Below are 18,834 nucleotides of genomic sequence, written 5' to 3' on the forward strand. Positions count from 1 at the left end.
TACATGCGCATACCTCAAACATCACCAAATTTATTGTGTGTCCTCAGGTTGTAGTCATGAGACCACATACCAAGTTTGGTGTCAATTAGTGTTGTCACGATACCAAAATTATGACTTCGATACGATACCTGCCATAAATATCACGATCCTCGATACTGAGACGATACTACGGCGAAATCCTAAGATATCTGGAAAAGAAAGGACTCATACCTCCTCCAAGTGTATTGAGTCATTTGTGTTGAATTCGGTGCACTTTTGTAGTGTGCAGGTTCTAAACTTCCTACATAATTATTATTTTTATAGTCAGTAAAATAGTAGGCCTACTTTGTGTGATTAAGTCCTTTATTTTTTGTTATAGTTCATTTACATTGTGTTGTGTTTTGCCAATAAAGTAGCTTTAAATAGCCAAACTAGGCTAGATCAAGGTCAGTGTTGAAATTACTGCATGCAAATCACTGAATGCTATGCAGAGGGGCCTAATCTTTAGGCCATCTGATGTACAGTATAAGCTTCCCTAGGCCTTCCCGTGTTCATGGGATTTCTTTGACAGTTGCAAAGGGAAAAATGTGAGGATAGTCTTCTTTGCGCCCAGTGTACAAGTACGACGTTCCAACCACTCAGGTCTTCGTCAGATAGGCCTACACCATTACCTGTTGCAATATGTCTGTGTGGATTCCTACATTAGCCTACGTCTATTTCTTTGATAACATGATTTGCTACAACGTAACAATAAGCCGCTATTATTATTAGGACTCAACACGCTTTGGTGGTATTATATGCTGTGGGCTTTAATTAGCGCATTTCGGGTAGCCTATCCTACATCTGGGCAATACTTATTGAACAAATTGCAGTCTACATGCCATGACAAATATTACCAGTAGTACTGACCGAACATGAAATAGATTGTTTACAAGTTATGGTAAAAACATTGCGCTTTCATCACGTTAGCACCCTATGATTACAGCTCGTTATGTCTCGTCAAAATGATGACAGCTCGTTATGTCTCGTCAAAATTCATTGATGAAGGAAGGTTCGCTTTATCCCAGAGAACCTTACTCGTTTCACTTAGGCTAGACTAAAACAGAAGAGAAGAACTTGGCACTAACCATGTAGTCGTGTTTTCTATAGCATATTCGTTTACCTGCCGTTCTTTGAACAAAAATGTTGGGATATGTCTGCGAGGTGTTTAGCTAAGTTCCATGCGTAGCCTACTGCTTTTAAATGACTTTGAAACATATTTCACAAACGAGCCTCTGTGTACCTGATGGCTTGCCTTCACTATTCGCGATGTATCCGAAATAGTTGCCTTTTGTTTTATCCACAAGGCCGAGGACGGTTGGCAAAGAACTACTGTATGTTGACGTTGGCTGCGCACTCACTCACTCAGAGCTGCCTGCTTGACACGCCCACTTGACTAGATGCATGCAAGGAGCAATGAGAGCAGCAGTTCACGCAGACACAGAACGTTAATTTTAATAAAGTATCGATTCTAAAAATGACGGAAATTTCTGGCAAACTTCTGTTACTCTAGCGCCGCCCTAGTGGTTGAAAGTCACCAAATTTATTTTGTGTCCTCAGGATAAGGTCCCAAGTCCATATACAATGTTTGGTTTCGATACGTGAAAGCATTGCTGAAATATGAGCCCACTTCCTGTGATTTTAGCGCCCCCCTAGTGGTCAAAGGTCATTAAATTTATTGAGCCTCCTCCTTATTGGGTCCTGACCCCATGTACTGACTTTGTTTTTTTTATGTCAAAGCGTTGCTGAAATATGACTATACTTCCTGTGATTATAGCGCCACACAGTGGTCAAAATGTACCAAATTTCTTGGGCGTCCTCCTAATTGGCTCGTGAGTCCATATACCAAGTTTGGTTTTGATACGTGAAAGCCTTGCTGAGATATCACTTCACTTCCTGTTTGGCGGCTTTGCCGCCAAACTTGATTGGTCGTCACAGGAAACGGGTTTTGAATATAGGTCCAAAAAGCAATACGTGTGTGAATCATGGTATGACTATCATCTGCGTCAAGTTTCGTGAAAATCGGATACACTTTGTGACCTGTGAAAACTTTTAAGGGTTTTTGATTAAATACAATATGGCAGCCGGATCAATTATGTTGACATCACAAATTCACATCTGTCGGACTTAGGACCTCCCACAGTATTAACAGACACCACTAGTAAGTTTTAATTCCAAACACATCACCCGTTACTGGCCAAAACATAATTTTGCTTATTATAGCGCCACCTATAGGTCAAAAGTCATCAAATTTATTGAGCATCCTCCTTATTGGGTCCTGACCCCATGTATTGAGTTTGGTTTTGATATGTGAACACTTTGCTGAGATATTACTTCACTTCCTGTTTGGCGGCTTTGCCGCCAAACTTGATTGGTTGTGACGGCCGACAGGTTTTGAATATGGCTCCAAAAAGCAATGCCTTTATGAGTCATGATCTGACGATGATCTGCATCAAGTTTCGTGAAAATCGGACACATTTTGTGACCTGTGAAAACTTTTAGGTGTTTTTGATTAAATCCAATATGGCGGCCGGATCAATTATGTTGATGTCACAAAATCACATCTGTCATCCTTAGGGCCTCCGACAGACACCACTAGTACATTAACATTAACATTAACAGACACCAATAGCAAGTTTTAATTTCAAACACATTACCCGTTACAGGCCAAAATGTAATTTTGCTCATTATAGCGCCACCTATAGGTCAAACTTCATCAAATTTATTGAGCCTCCTCCTTATTGGGTCCTGAGCCCATGTACTGAGTTTGGTTTTGATACGTTAAAGCTTTACTGAAATATTACTTCACTTCCTGTTTGGCGGCTTTGCTCTGTGTGTGAAATAACCCAATTTTACATTATTAGCCTAGCTTAGCATAAGTCACACTATTTAGGCTATAGCTGCCTTTTAGCAATAGGCTACTGTAACTGGTGTAACCTACGCCCAGTGATATCACATACGACTGCTGAGATCAACGAACCGGACAGTAAGTAACTGCTGTGTGCTCGTCTTCACTGAGACTTGGTTAAATGACAACATTCCGGACTCTGCTGTACAACTGGAGCAGCTAGCATGCTATCGAGCAGACAGGGCCATTGTAAAGGGAGGTAAATCACGAGGAGGAGGAATCTGTGTTTACATCCGTGACGAATGGTGCCGGGACACTGTAGTAGTATGCAAACACTGCTCACCACTGGCAGAGTTTATGATCATAAAGTGCCGTCCTTTTTACCTGCCAAGGGAAATTACTGCGATTCTGCTAGTCGCAGTATACATCCCGCCTACCAACAACAACAGCGATAAGAACGCGGCTCTTAGTGAACTGTACCAGGCTGTCAGTGAACAACAGACGGCACACCCAGACGGTTTCACCATCTTCACTGGAGATTTTAACCATGCTGATCTCAAAACTGTACTTCCAAAGCTACACCAGCATGTTGATTTTCCAACAAGAGGAGATAACATCCTGGACCTGGTCTACACTACACACAAAGGAGCATACAAAGCCACCCCCCTCCCCCACATTGGACTTTCAGACCATATCACTGTTATGCTAATGCCCGCATACAGACAAAGGGTAAAAGCGAACAAACCGGTTCGTAAGCAGGTAAAAGTGTGGCCTGAGGGAGCCTCCGATGCTCTTCAAGACTGCTTTGACACAACAGACTGGGAAATGTTTAAGCAGGCAGCCACTTACAACAACCGGACAGACATAGAGGAGTATACAGACACTGTAACCTCTTACATCACCAAGTGCATCGATGATGTGACCCACACAAAAGACATCATCACTCGGGCTAACTGGAAGCCATGGCTGACAGGGGATGTCCTCAGGCTGCTGAGGGCCAGAGACAAAGCCTACAGAGCTGGGGATGAAGCTGGCATGAAAACAGCGAGAGCCAACCTGTCCCGTGGCATCAAGGAAGCAAAAAAGGAATACACTCACAAGATAACCACCCACTTCAAAGACAGCAGGAACGCACAAAGCCTATGGCAGGGCATTCAGGCCCTCACGGACTACAAGCCCGCGCCACAGAGCTGTGAGAGCAACATCCCTCTGCTCAACAACCTGAACCGCTTCTTTGCTCGCTTTGAAGCACAAAACAGCACCTGCCCACAGAAGACCCATCCCCCTCTACATGAGCAGCCCCTGTGCCTCTCTGCCGACAGCGTGAAGAGGACACTTGCTGCTATCAACACCCGTAAGGCAACAGGTCCAGACAACATCCCAGGTCGTGCGCTGAAGGACTGCGCAGGGGAGCTTAAGGATGTCTTCACAGACATCTTTAACACTTCCCTGAAGCAAGCCATCGTCCCATCATGTTTCAAAGCTGCCACCATCATACCTGTGCCGAAGAAAACTGCTCCATCCTGCTTCAATGACTACCGCCCTGTGGCACTGACACCCATCATCATGAAGTGCTTTGAGCGGCTTGTCATGTCACATATCAAAGCCATTCTCCCCCCAACCCTGGACCCCTTCCAGTTTGCATACCGAGCCAAGCGGTCTACAGAGGATGCAATCTGCTCTGCCCTCCACCCAGCCCTCACCCACCTGGAAAAAAGAGACTCATATGTGAGATTGCTGTTTATAGACTTCAGTTCTGCATTCAACACCATAATACCACAACAACTCATCTGCAAACTGGACAGACTGGGACTCAGTACCTACCTCTGCAACTGGCTACTGGACTTCCTCTGTCAGAGGCCCCAAGTAGTACGTGTTGGCAACAATACCTCAAGCAGCATCACACTGAGCACAGGGGCCCCCCAAGGCTGCGTGCTCAGTCCGCTGCTCTTCACCCTGCTGACGCATGACTGCACTGCAACCTACAGCAACAATCACATAGTGAAATTTGCTGACGACACAACTCTGGTGGGTCTCATCACCAAGGGCGACGAGACTCAATACAGGTTGGAGGTCGACCATCTGACCACGTGGTGCAGGGACAACAACCTCCTGCTGAACGTCAGCAAGACCAAAGAGATTGTTGTTGACTTCCGGAGAGGTCACACCCAACACCTGCCACTGACCATCGACGGTGCTGTGGTGGAGAGAGCGAGCAGCACCAAATTCCTGGGGGTGCACATCAGTGAAGACCTCTCCTGGACCACCAACACTGCATCACTGGCGAAGAGAGCTCAGCGCCGCCTGTACTTCCTGCGGAAACTCAGGCGAGCAAGTGCTCCACCAGCCATCATGACCACATTCTACCGAGGCACCATTGAGAGCATCCTCTCCAGCTGTATCGCTGTGTGGGGCGGAAGCTGCACTGAATACAACAGGAAAGCCCTGCAGCGCATAGTGAACACAGCTGGAAGGATCATTGGTGCTTCACTCCCCTCCCTGAAGGACATTTACACCACCCACCTCACCCGCAAGGCGACCAAAATTGTGAGTGATTCAAGTCACCCTGCTCACAATCTGTTTGATCTACTGCCCTCTGGGAAGAGGTACAGAAGCCTGCGCTCCCGCACTACCAGACTCACCAACAGCTTCATACACCAAGCTGTAAGGATGCTGAACTCTCTCCCTCCACCCTCAGCTACATAACATCCTGGACATTGGACCCACAATGGCCGCCTGCACTACTCCACTTGCACACTTGCACACTTGTACACTTTACAACTTGGTGTTGTTGTCCTGAAAACACAACACTTCTGCTGCTCTTACATAACTTGCACCACTATGCCACTTTCTTTATTACTTAGGTCAAACAGAACTACCCAAGCCTTTTATTGGCCTGACTTTGCACTAGTATTTTATTGACTGTCCATGCACAATTTCAACCAAATTTTGCTGCTCTTATTTTTTCATTATTATATGTGCCCTCTTATTTACTTATTTACTTACTTTTTTGTTTACTTGAATTTTATGTTTGTCTGTGGACTTAAATTGGTAAAATGTCTTGTCTTCACCGTGGGATAGTGAGAAACGTAATTTCGATCTCTTTGTATGTCTGGAACATGTGAAGAAATTGACAATAAAGCTGACTTTGACTTTGACTTTGACTTTGATAGATAGTACATCTACCTGTTGAGTCCGAGTAATAAAGCACAGGAGGTCGACATAAGGTAAATTATAACTCCCACATATCCCATAAGGCAAGTGACATCAGCCTCTTTTATCATACACAACTGATTTTTTTTCACTTCTCTACCCGTAATAAGCTTCACACTGACACCTTGTTGTGTTGCTACAGCAATTTCATTTTTTTTAATAAAAAGAAAAATACAGACACAAACTCAGAGACAGAACACTAATTAATTTGATGAGGACTGGAAAAACAAGTGGATGATTACTGTGGGTTGACAGTTGCAAAAAATGTGTAACTGTTCATGCATGTGCATAAATAATAGACTTCAGTATTACTTAAGCAGAATGCTCGTAGGGTGACTTGCACACATGGGAGAATATAACCTTAAGAGCAGTGTGGTAAACTGTAATGTTATCATTTAAATTTTTCAAAATGTATGAAAACATTGGCAAAAACATCTGAATTGTATGAAGAACAGGGAATTGAGAATTATTCATTTGGAGAAATGTTATAGTGCTTTACTGTGTCTTCAGGAACTAACAATGTAGCCTACAAAGAGTGTAAGGCTTGTTTTCACAAGTAACTCTAAGAGCAGTCTGATAACTACTACTAAAAGTTATCCTAAAGTGGCTCTTTTTTACGAAAGGCCGGTGCCTGCCTTTGTTGAAATTGTGGCTTATTCTGCTTCTGCATATTCCATTGACAGAGTAGGATCATTTTGAATGTATCACGGAAATTCTTGTTGCAGAGGGCATAGCACATAGGGTTGATAGTGCTGTTCACATAACAGAGCCAGTAACCCAGAGCCCAAAGTGTTTCAGGAATACAGCCAGTACAGAATGTGTTTACTAGGACCATGATATTATATGGTGTCCATGTAATGATGAAAGCCAACAGAATGGCACTCAGTGTCTGAGCAGCTTTATTTTCCTTCACCACTGACTGATTTTTACGTTTGCTGAAGTGTGATTTGGCTTTTGAGGCAAAGCGCTTTGCCATGGTGACACTAGAAGAGGGAGACTTTGAAGCTGGTTTGCCAGTCTGACTTTCTTTAGTATCCTCATCTGACTCTGTCTGGTCATTCTGTACTGGTTGGTTAAGATCAGTGTTGCTATTGCTCTTGGAACCTCCGGTGGTAGCCTTGTCATGTTTGCCTTGATTGCCAGAGCACTTCAGGCCAGCTAGGTCTTTGGAACGATTCTCTGTCTCCTTGTACATCTTCCAGAAGAGAAAGGTCATGATAGAGACCGGCAGGTAGAACGCGGCAATGGCTGTGCAGAATGTGATAATTGGCTCAGACAGGAACTGGATATAGCACTCTCCAGGTGGCACAGTGCGTTCCCCAACAACAAACTGCCAGAACAGGATGGCAGGGGCCCAGAGCACAAAGGAGATGGTCCAAGCTGAGCAGATCATGGTCATAGCCCGTTTAGTTGTTCTTTTAGCTCGATATGTCAGGGGTTTAGTCACAGAGAAGTATCTATCAAAACTAATAACTAGGAGGTTCATAACTGAAGCATTGCTGGCTACATAGTCTATAGCAAGCCATAAATCACATGCCCAGTTTCCCAAAGCCCAAGTATCCATAATGATGTATGTAGTATACAGGTTCATAGAGAGGGTGCCAATAGTCAGGTCCGCAAATGCAAGGCTGAGCAGGTAGTAGTTGTTCACTGTCTTGAGTGCTTTGTTAATTTTGAATGACACTAGTACCAGTATGTTGCCAATCACAGTGACCAGGGACAAAGAACCAGTAAAAAAAACAATCACAATAACCTGCCAGACTGCATGTCCACCCAGTGGGTCAAATGGCACAGTCAAATTCTGTAAACTAGTTAAAGGGCTGCTGCTGTCAAGAACAGTGTCATCCTGGTTTGAGTCCTCATTCTCGGGCCAGTGATATCCATGTTGGATGCCAGCGTCTCTCATCACTGGATATGTGTTCGTCAAGGACATCGTTACTGAACTGGTGTTGAGGCTCATATTGGAAGCATGGCATATTCTGTGAACAAAACTGACAAAAAAAGGCATCATTCCCACATGGAGGAAAAGCTTACAGCAGCAATTCAGTGTAAATAAATTAAACTTTATTCAGTGTAAATAAATTAAACCATCAGTAATATTTTTTTTACTTAAAGGGGAAATCTGTTGTAAAATGGATTTTGGATATGCTTAGCATGATAACGAGTTTGAATGTTTGTTGGGGAGCAAAACAATCCGATGCATTCTAAACTAGCCTGTTTTTAGCCGATGTCTCCAAATTGAATTAGCTTTTTTTTGCTCCCCAACGAACGTTCGAACTCATTATCATGCTAAGCATATCAAAAATCCATTGTACACCGAATTTCCCCTTTAAGGATAAAGGTCTGATTTGGTCTTCACCAAAATTGCACTCTCAAATTTTCAGGACATGAATAAGGCAGTAAGTCAGTGCCCATGTTAATTAGACAATTTTAAATGATCATATTACAGAATATTTGTACATGACACATTAAAAGCCCACAATTAGTATGTTATACAAGTAAATGAGATTAGTTGTAAGTGAAAGTGGTCCTAATTAGAATTGTTTCTCGCAGTTTGAAAGATGCAGTGCATCATGAATGATGCTGAGTTAACTGGTTAGCATGATAAAAATAAATTTAGTGTGTTAAAATGCATTCCGCCAATTGTGGATGAAACAGTATAAAGCATAAAATCTTGAATCTGGGTGGTGGAGAAATTTTGGGAAAATGGTGACTTCTGGTGATTTTTTTTTGTCTGGACAATCCCGTTCAAATCCATTGAGCCTGCAGATTCCATTGCACTGCTGATTCTGGCATAGATTAGCATAGCCTGTAAAGAAATATTGTAATCACTAATACAGGCTATACTAATTAAAGCCAGAATCATCAATTTCGGTCTTCACACAGCAATCCAGCCTACCTATGTGTAACTATGCCAATATACAGTAGAGCAGAGTCCAAAAAGTAACTGCTGAGCACAAAGCAAGGTATAGAATAAGCAAAAATTAATACATTATTTCACACAAAGCTTCTTCAGAATACAGGTTCTTTCATCCGTTGTAAAAAGATTTGAGGAAAAGTACGTTTGGTGTCGACGCACAGTATAGTGATGTATTTTACCCCTCAAGTTAAGGGTTAACCTAACATAAATTTAAAATATGTTTGTTCTGATTGAAAATGACACCGCCACATGGCTAAAGGTTATAGGACAATGTGGTAAAAAACATGGAATAAAAAAAAAAATCATTTTCATCTTTTTTTTTAAAAATGATGAAAAATGGCATGTCCAAAATGATTAATTATTTCATGTTCCCATTACCTACCATGATAATCTGGAGTACATAGGACCCTTGAACAGATTTGTCTAAGCGTAAGGTGGGCTTCAGCAACATCTTTTTTACTGCCCGGATGTTGCTAGCACGGTTGCCTGCTATGCCAATGAGTGCCCCTTTTACGCCGGGAGCCCCCACCGTTCATTTCAAGGCTGTGTATCTACCACGGCTAGACTCTGATCTTATCATCATCTTAGCTCTTCGCTTCAGCTAAGCCTCCTGTGCCAGCGAGTGGACATAAAAAAATCCCAAAACACAGTTGTCATGCATGCGCCATGCCTCAGAACAAAAGCAGGATGGACAAGCTAGAAGCCAAGACCAGGGAGCAAGTGTGCCTCTACAGGCACCAGCCACCACATGTTTGCTAAGTTCTCTCATAAATTAACAGAGGACAATAGCAGCCCGACATGTCAGCATTTCATATAGCCCACATCCTAAATAAACTTAAAAAACTTTAGTAAAACTAGATGTACTGCAAAGCAGTAAAAAATAACCACCGCTCAGTCCTGCACATTCTCTCCGCAAAAATAAATCACGCTTGTCAATTTGTCTCCATCTCCTACTCCATCCCCTACTCTTGAAACTTGTGTATGTAAATGAGTGTGTGCATGTATGTGCTTCTTTGTGTGTGTGTTTTCGCTTGTGAGTGTGTGTGTGTGGGAGTAATGGTGTGTTTGTGTTTGTGTGTGTGTTTAATGTGTCTGTGCGTGTGTGTTTGTGTTCGCTTGTAAGTGGGTGTGTGTGTGTGTGTGTTTTTATTTATGTGTGTGTGTGCATGTGCCTGCTTGCCTGCATGTGTGTTTTTATGTGTTCGTGTGTGTGTGTGTGCGCGTGTGGGTGTGTTTGTGCATGCATGCATGTACATGTTTGTGTTTATGTGTGCGTGTGTGTGTGTGTGTGCATGTGTATGTGTGTGTGTGTGTGTGTGTGTACATGCATAGTGTACAGTCACTAAATGTACACATTATTCATTTGTTGTAAGGTCCCCCATGAATGGAATTCCACGAAACTTGGCATGCCCTTCAGCGAGTGTCATAATGATCCTTCACTTAAAATTCCATGCTGTTTTGAACCTGTTAACTAGGTGGCGCTATACATCAAATGAATGGTTATGGGATGGGCTGACATGGCCCCTTGACACTAACATACAGAAAAATGTGGTTCTCCTAGGACCTACGGTTCTCAAGATATTTACAGAAAACTGTGTCCGGCCATCTACAGGCCAATTGGTGTGAAGTCACTATGCACACATAAATTCATTTATTGTATGGCCCCCATAAACAGAATTCCACTAAACTTGCATTCAGAGGGTGTCATAATCCTAAAATGATCCTACACCTCCAATTTCGTGCCAGTGATACCTGTGATTACAACACCTCATTTTTGCTTTTTCATTTTAACTAGGTGGTGCTATACATCAAACGAGTGGTTATGGGATGGGTTGACATGGCCCCTTGAGTCCGACATACAAAAAAATGTGGTCCTCGAGATATTCACAGAAAACTGTCTTCCCTACCCTCCCTTCGGGGGTCCAGTCCGGTGGGGGGTCGATGGATCAAAGCGAAAAACAATTGTTCCATGTCATCCTTGTGGGGCTACATGCCCACCAAGTTTCATGCACCCTGATCGTTCAGTGTCCCGGGAATCATTGACACAAAATGACTGTAGAAAAAAACGCTTGGCTGCACAGCGGTTATAATAATGAAGATAAATTCTTATGAAAATGAAATTTAAAAATGGGGATCAGAGGGTATCCTACATGACTTGTGGCAAAATTCTAATTTGTTGTAGAGTCAAGAAGTGTGATTGTTTGACTACCGTAATTTCCCAACTATTAGTAGCTGCTTATACATTGATTTTGCAAAATTTCTTCAGCTATGAGGTTAAAACTTCAGGTTAACATCCTAGTCGCTGCTCAACTCTCCACCACACACAAATGGAAAATTATGGCTTGTCATATGTTTTCAAAGAAAATCTTTCTGGGATCATAGAAGAGATAGGCTAAGTGTCTTGCAAGGTTAATTTCTATGATTTTAGTGAGCACTACATGATAGCGGTAGACATGACGAGTGACCTAACGGGATAGTTAGGCTGCCTAGAAGGAGCTCTCTCAAGATGTAAACGTTAACGTGGTTAGTTTATTTCGGAAATGTCATTAAACCCAACAGTATGCCTAAATGAACTAAATTAGCAACACAAACTTGAGAGGTGCAAGTCAGCAAAGCAAATTTAACATTAGCCTACTATTATTTGTTGCTGTGTGGCCACAGCATCACTTAAACTAGCGGCCGTCTCGCTACTTATCACATGACAGCTGCAGGTTAAAAGCTGTGTGTGTGAGAGGAGAAAGGATGCTACGGGAAGCACTGACTGTCATTCATAAAGTAGGCCTAGGCCTATATCGATAAAGGATCTTTGTCGATACTAATAGAGTTAGGTATTGTGACGTGTCGAATTTCAGGGTATTGCGATACTTTTGTAGTACTGGCAAAGATTCTAGAGCGGAGCGCATAGCGCTCTAGAATCTTTTGTACTGGTGCACTGTGCAACACTAGTCAAAGGAGAACACGCTTAGTTCGTGGAGAGCAGCTTCGAGGAAAGTCTAGCGCTCACTCTTATGACCTTATGTGCACCAGGACCCAGGACATTTTTTAGGCGCACCCTTAAAAATGTTGGTTGAATGTGCGACCAAAGAGCCCTGACAGGAGAGAGAGAGCTAGAGAAACTAAATGTTTGTGAAATAAATAGCCTGGACATTTAGGCTAACACTTTGAAGTAGGCTACAAAGTCAACATGCAATTGAATATTGCTAACATTTGTAAATTGTCTTCTCTTCCCATTTTGCAGCCTAGGCTACTTCAACAACAGTGACTTAAAGAGCAATTTTTTGTCCATAACTGCAGTTTTTTTTCTCGTAAGGGTGGGCATAAGAGTAACCTACAAGAACGTAGCCTACATCTTAACGGCCTAATATTACTTAATTGGCAATTGTTTCAAACCACATACGATGCCTATTTATAAGATGCTTACCTTCCTTTGAGGGCTGTAGACTTCTTCTACTAAGCGAGGTGTGTCCAGGCAGACAAGTTTATGGCTTGTCCGGGCAGCCTAACTTAAGCAGTAATTTTGTGACTTCCCGATTAACCCATAGCCTGCAACGAAATAAATTGTAACCTACTCATGGTAAGCTGCCATGGCAATTTACTTTCGCATCTCTAAACTGCTCTAAGCAGGTAATCTTCTGTTTCACACGCTGTTACCAAATTTTAAGCACCGCCCCTACGCCCTCAACTTGGGAGACCCAATCGACTATTGGAGCACAGATATAGAGATGCTCACTCTACGGACTGTCAAAAAATCTGATCTCGCTCTAAACTGGATGTAGGCTGTTTGTCATGTTCCAGTCATTTGAGCATAACGACTGTTTTCATTAAGAGATTCTTGTGTTGTATATTGAGAAAATCCGAACTCATTTGACAAAATTACAAAATTGTGAGTTTGTTTTACTTAATTGTGCCCTCATTATTCTAAATTGTATGGTAATTTTACTAAATGAGCATGCTTTTTACTGAAATGATTGCACTATTTTGTAAAACAAGTGCATGATTTACTAAAATGAGTGCAAGATCTAGTGAAATGAGTGCATAATTTATTAGCTTTTAACCTGCAGCTGTCATGTGATAAGTAGCGATTTATTATCTCATTTCACTAGATCTTGCACCCATTTTAATAAATTGAGTATTAGTAAAATGAGTAAAAATTAGTAAAATGAGCACACAATGCAGCACACAATTTAATTAAATGAGTGCACATTCTCTCGACATACAAAAATGTCAAATTTACCAAATTTTTTTTTTTTTTTTTATGGAAACCTATTTAAATGGAAACCTATATTCATTGAATTGTTATGTGATATTTCAAAGATAAATTAACCTAAATTAACTTTGTTACTGAGTTATTGAGTTCACTTCCCCTATACCTGTTGCGGAGTTGAGTCTGGTGTAGCCTATTTAAGCCAGCCATTGTGCCCTCTTCTGTTAGATTCTAACACATAGTTGTTTATTTCCAGACAATATCCATTTCTAAATTAGTATTTCTATTTAAGTATTACACAAATACTCATTTCATTAAGTGTTTTCTTGCCAATGGTGTTGACTCAAGGACTACTATATTGACATCTGTTCAAAACAGCAGATAGATTAAAGGATCCGATCAGACTATGCAAAATAAAACTGACAAGGCTCCTTAATTACAAATTTATTTATGAATTAGAGTAAAAATAAACAAGCACATACACAAACGGGGATAATGGATTTCCACACAAGCATACAAGTGTGAGAAGCATAAATAGTACTATATGTTTATTTAAATACATATCTCAGGAAATATATTTAGTCATAAAATTGCTGCGTATGTTGGTAGCTTGTGAAAATAAAGGTGTAGGCTAACGTCATTCTACCAACACAATTTGTGATCTAGCAGATAGAGAAATCCTCTAGGATTCCCAGACAATATGCAAACAGAATTATATGACTCAAACAATTGTATCACTGTAGTCCTAAGCCAACTATGGGGTGCTATACACTCAAATTGGTGGAAAAAAAACCTTTGTGGTGTTTTGTGAGTTAAGTGACATGATTTTCAGAGCTTCCCACATTCTCTTCCAATATCATACAGAGTGGATTTTTGTTTTCTTCAACTTTTTTGAAAATCTGAATATGTGGCCTGGACACCCTAAGGGTCAAAAGCCTTCAAAGAACGATTCCTATAATAGTAACTGGATGACCACTACAATGTAATAAAATAGCTGACAGTTAATTGATAAGATAATCAGAGACTAGAATAAAATCACATTCTGTAAAGGTGCCATGTGTCAAGAATTGAGGTAAAAATATCCAAAAAATGAGCTACACGCATCAAAAGAATGAGAAGAAATAAGGGTGATGATGTCATTAAAAAAATGACAAGGTATAGTGCTGCAGAGATATCAACCTGAATTTGCATGCTAAATTAGTAGCCACAGCCCGACAGGCGTCATAATACCAGTTTCGGCCATGGGAGGTGGTATGCGGGCAACATAACCGCCAGCCAAAATGCAATACACGTTTCTCGGTTGTTACTCTAGGGTAGACCAACTCACTTTCTGGAGGTATACTGCCCCCATCTTTTATGGAATGTGGAGTATGAATTGATTTTTGGCGGACATTACACATGGCACCTTTAATGGAAACCAATTTGTCAGTATTTTCTGTCATGTTATGCATATTTCTTGACTGTTCATGTATAGTATCCATAATGTAGATTGTTTTGTAAACCAGGTAAAACTGTTGTAAATGACAGTTAATGGGGAAGCTTGTCTAATTAATTTCACTATATATATATATCTGCAGGTCACTGATTGTCAGAAGCTATATCACAGCAAGAAGGTAATCTACAAACTTCAATAAATAATAATTTATTATTTGAAAACCATGCAGATCCATTCAATCCTGTGTTACAGTTAACATACAGTATATACTAACAGCTCTACAGAGTACTAATATGCGTCAGATTTTTTTTCTCCACAATATTGTGATTTTGGTCTTCAAAAATCTTCACGAGTAAAACATCACTTATTGTTTTGTTGTCTGTTTACTCATTGTTATTGCAGTGATTTTACATTATATTATACAACAACAAAGCACTTCTATCACCTATGGAATGGGTATGTAGACTGTGCAGTGGTTAAACCATTCTATGTGATTGTAGATTCCAGCAGTGCTTTCTAAGATTAGGCCTCCTGCTCCAAGAGGGTCATAAGATCATGATCCTGACTGGTGTCAACTAGAAGAAGAAAACAAGAATAGTCTGGCTAAAAACAATTATACAAACAAAGGATATGTCATCATCTTGAAGCCTAAGAATGCCTATTAGAGTCCCTGAATGGATATTGCTTCAAATTTGCGATAATCAGTGCTTGGAAAAATATAGGTTGGGAAATGATATAAGTTTTCCTGGACAGGTATGACATTTTTGGCCAAGGTACGACGTAAGAATTCAACAACACTTGGATATTATCGAGATACTGCAAATGATCCTTAACCCTATAAAACATTTGTGATACATTGATCTTGCATCTTTATTTTATTTTTCCTTAAACTTGCATTATAAACATGCAATTAAACATTTTATGAGTAAAATTTCAGATCTTTCTAGATTTCATACAAAGTATAACTCTGTCACTCTGTTGCATAATAGCATTGCAAACCACAAGAAAGAAAGAAAAATGGACAAATATAAGCTAAAGAAGGGCTATACATGTATCTTATCAGAAAATGAATAACATTTGTACTGAGGGCCACCCCTATTCATTACCCATGATTCATTCTGTCTCCACAGTAAACCACTGTATATCCAAATTTATTTTCTTTTACTTTCCTCTCTCTAGCTCTCTCATCTCTTTCACTCACTCACTGACTAAAACACTGTCATGCACACATTCATGCAGAGAGACAATCACACAATTGCAAAAAAATCACAGAGATAATACGTCTGTGGTGCAGTCCTGTAAACTACCACGCAGCTTTGCATAGCTCGACCTAAGCTTAGTAAGGCACTATTGTATCATGTCCTCTGGGTCTACAATCATGGTTTCAGTTCTGATAATCCATCAAAGATCCATATCTCATTCTTGATGAACAAAAGAGGTTTAGGATGGCCAAGCCAATGCCCATTTCATACATAAATTCTGAAAGAATGCATTTTGCCAGTTTCCATGGGCAGTCTTCTCGCTTTCTCCATACTTGTAGATATATTTTCTTTTGTTTTCTTCACTTCATTTTCCATCTTGTATTTCAGCCTGTTTTTGCTTGTCAATGATATTAAAGCAAAATGTAAAGATAAAGCATTCAGTCATTAAAACACAGTCTGTGTGCTCCAAACAGCACATAGGGTTAATTATCCAGAATATAATGTATATACAGAGTCTGAAAAGCATTACAGACAAAAGGGAGGCAGAGTGGGCCTCTTTGATTGCTCAGAAAAGAAAAAGTGGAGTCTCTGGCCCTAGTTGAGCTGGTCTTCATACTGTTTACGGAAACAGTCTCCTGCAGGGAAAAATTCCCAGCACCGTTCCTGATACATTTTCCAGACATATGATTCCTGTCAGGTGAAATGAACACATAATTGTTAATATATTAATTTGATGAACAATTCCAAAAAAATACTAATTACTAATTTTCTTTTTTATAGAACATCATGGTATCTAAATACAGGTTCCTAAAAATATTCTGATAACCTAGTTTTAGTTTTCTAGTGGTGGGCAAAGCCATTTACCTGTCCGGTGTGCTCTGTTTCATCTTTATTAATGAGATACATCACAAAAAATCTGTGAATTACATAAAATGTCATATTATAATATAGTCATTTACAGTATCATATTCATAATACACCAGCAGACTTACCCATAATTTGAAGTGCATATCTCAGAAACTAAAGATATAAGACTGAAATGTAAGTCAATCTGGTTCTCACTGAATACCAGCTCTTTCATGAAGAGCATCCCATGCTGTTTTCCTTTACAAAATGGTTCTCCACTTTTATTTCTAAATAGAACACAATCCCCTGCTTCTGGTCAATTCTCTTTTAATGAGGGATATCACATCTGCTCTACTGCACTTAAACACAAACAACTGGCAGCCTATACTCACAGATAGTTTGCCAAGTTGTGCTCCTGCAGGGTATGTGTTTCAAAGCCATGAGGTACAGTATCAAAGTAATCATTCCCTATGCCACAGATGAAGCATTTGGTCTGCAAACAAAATGAAGGTTTGTTGGGCTGTTAGTGGTTGTTTTTTTTACAACTAACATTACACAAGAAAGATCTTTTTTACATTTTTAAATGCAATACAGTACCAAAGGTTTTGAACATGACCTACATAGTTCCTACATATTGCCATGTAGACTTCATCTGTTATATTATCTATTAAAAAGTTGAAAGTTTGAGTGTTTTACCAAAATACAATATTATTTCAGGTATTTTACCTGAATAACTTAACTAGAATTAAGACTTCTCTTACCTCCATGTCTTCCTTCACCTGTTCCTGTTGGTCTCGCAGTTCACCAAAAGCATCAATTATGAGACCTGTAGGTACATGGATGAATAGCTAATCAAACATAAAAACATCCAAAGGCAATGTTTTCTTTCTGTTAAAACAAAATATCATCTTAAAAGGGACCAAATGCATGCATGTAACTTGAATTTAAATAATTATTCATCTACAGCATCTAGCCATGGATCTAGTGTCTACCCATCATCATTCAGTAAATGTTGGGGGACTAAAGACTGATTTATGATTCCGCGTCGACTCCAAGCAATGACTACCCTGTTGCCTCGATGCCGGTGTGACCCTTTCAAAGTTCTGTGTCTCCTGTGTCTGCATCACTTACCACCGGAACGGTAGTCAGAATGGCCAACTCCATAGACTACCATGCTGAAATATCGATCTTATTTGTTTGGCCGTTTCTTGCTTAGATTTTGTAAAACTTATCGAGAAATAGACACAGTACATTCTAATGACCTAGTTACTGTAACCAGAAAATAAGTCTGTGGTTAAGTCTTGCGAGGTGTCTGCCAGCTAGTTAATGTTATATTAGCAAGCAAACTTTCCCACAATACCCTCAAAGTACTGCTTGCTGGTGAAGTGCTGATTTTAAAACGTTACTGACAAATAGAGACTTTACAAACAGATAACCCAGTAACTGTAAACAAAATATGTCTTGAGTTTATTTGCAAAGTTTATGTCTGAACTAGCATGTTGCTACTCCCCACAGTAGGCAGTCGGCTATCAACACACAGGACAGGTCGACCAATCACAGTCCTTGTGGTCTGGGTTGTCTCAACGCGAGGCTAGAATTTTTTGGAGGTGCGTGTCGAGCAACAGTGGAGAGCTCGACGCAGAAGCATAAATCAGCCTTAATGCCTGATTTATTCTCTCTTTTCATACAAACATAGATCAGTTTGTTGCTCAATTTCATTCATATCCGTAAGCTTTCAACAAATGTGCAAAAGATGGATGAAATTAACTCAGAGTATGGACAGAAGGTTCTGTCCATCTCCATATTTGAAGATCAGTGACCTTAGATCAGATTTTGCCTTCGATGGGAGAAACAAGTGTTGATAAATACTCTCTTTCTCTCACCTTGAATGATGGCTAGCAGAATGACAATAACAAAAAAGAAGAAGGTGATGTCAAAGATGATACGGTAAATCTCGTATTCATCTCCAGCCGGGTCCTCTATTTGGTCACCAATGCCACCTCCTGCCCTCACACCCACGTACATGTGGAACATATAGCACTGTGGAGAAACAAACATAACAGTCCTTACACATCAACAACGATAAACAATTTCAGGTTTATGGTATGTAGAGGCAAAAGAAAACATTTCAAACATTTAACAAAAGAA

The 18,834-nt window shown here is 40.4% G+C and overlaps 2 protein-coding genes across 5 annotated transcripts in view; both read right to left on the reverse strand.

Annotated features, from left to right (window-relative positions):
- Positions 1-6,300: 6,300 nt before the first annotated feature.
- LOC121699993 (muscarinic acetylcholine receptor M3) lies at positions 6,301-12,586 on the reverse strand. Its single transcript, XM_042082594.1, has 2 exons — positions 12,421-12,586; positions 6,301-8,070 (listed from the first exon to the last, which is right to left on the reverse strand). The coding sequence occupies exon 2, from the start codon at positions 8,037-8,039 to the stop codon at positions 6,678-6,680; it is 1,362 nt and encodes a 453-aa protein (XP_041938528.1). The 5' UTR covers positions 8,040-8,070; positions 12,421-12,586; the 3' UTR covers positions 6,301-6,677.
- Positions 12,587-14,829: 2,243 nt separating this feature from the next.
- ryr2a (ryanodine receptor 2a (cardiac)) overlaps positions 14,830-18,834 on the reverse strand; it is a 113,357-nt gene continuing 109,352 nt past the window's right edge. For all 4 annotated transcript variants that reach the window (XM_042082563.1, XM_042082562.1, XM_042082561.1 and 1 more), the window contains 5 exons: positions 18,570-18,726; positions 17,448-17,512; positions 17,079-17,179; positions 16,705-16,756; positions 14,830-16,530 (listed from right to left, as the gene is read on the reverse strand). In XM_042082563.1, the coding sequence (XP_041938497.1) occupies positions 16,435-16,530; positions 16,705-16,756; positions 17,079-17,179; positions 17,448-17,512; positions 18,570-18,726 (471 nt within the window). In that variant the 3' untranslated portion in view covers positions 14,830-16,434. The remainder of the gene's footprint in view (positions 16,531-16,704; positions 16,757-17,078; positions 17,180-17,447; positions 17,513-18,569; positions 18,727-18,834) is intronic.

This window comes from Alosa sapidissima, chromosome 24, assembly GCF_018492685.1.
Source record: "Alosa sapidissima isolate fAloSap1 chromosome 24, fAloSap1.pri, whole genome shotgun sequence".
Classification (NCBI taxonomy): Eukaryota; Metazoa; Chordata; class Actinopteri; order Clupeiformes; family Clupeidae; genus Alosa; species Alosa sapidissima.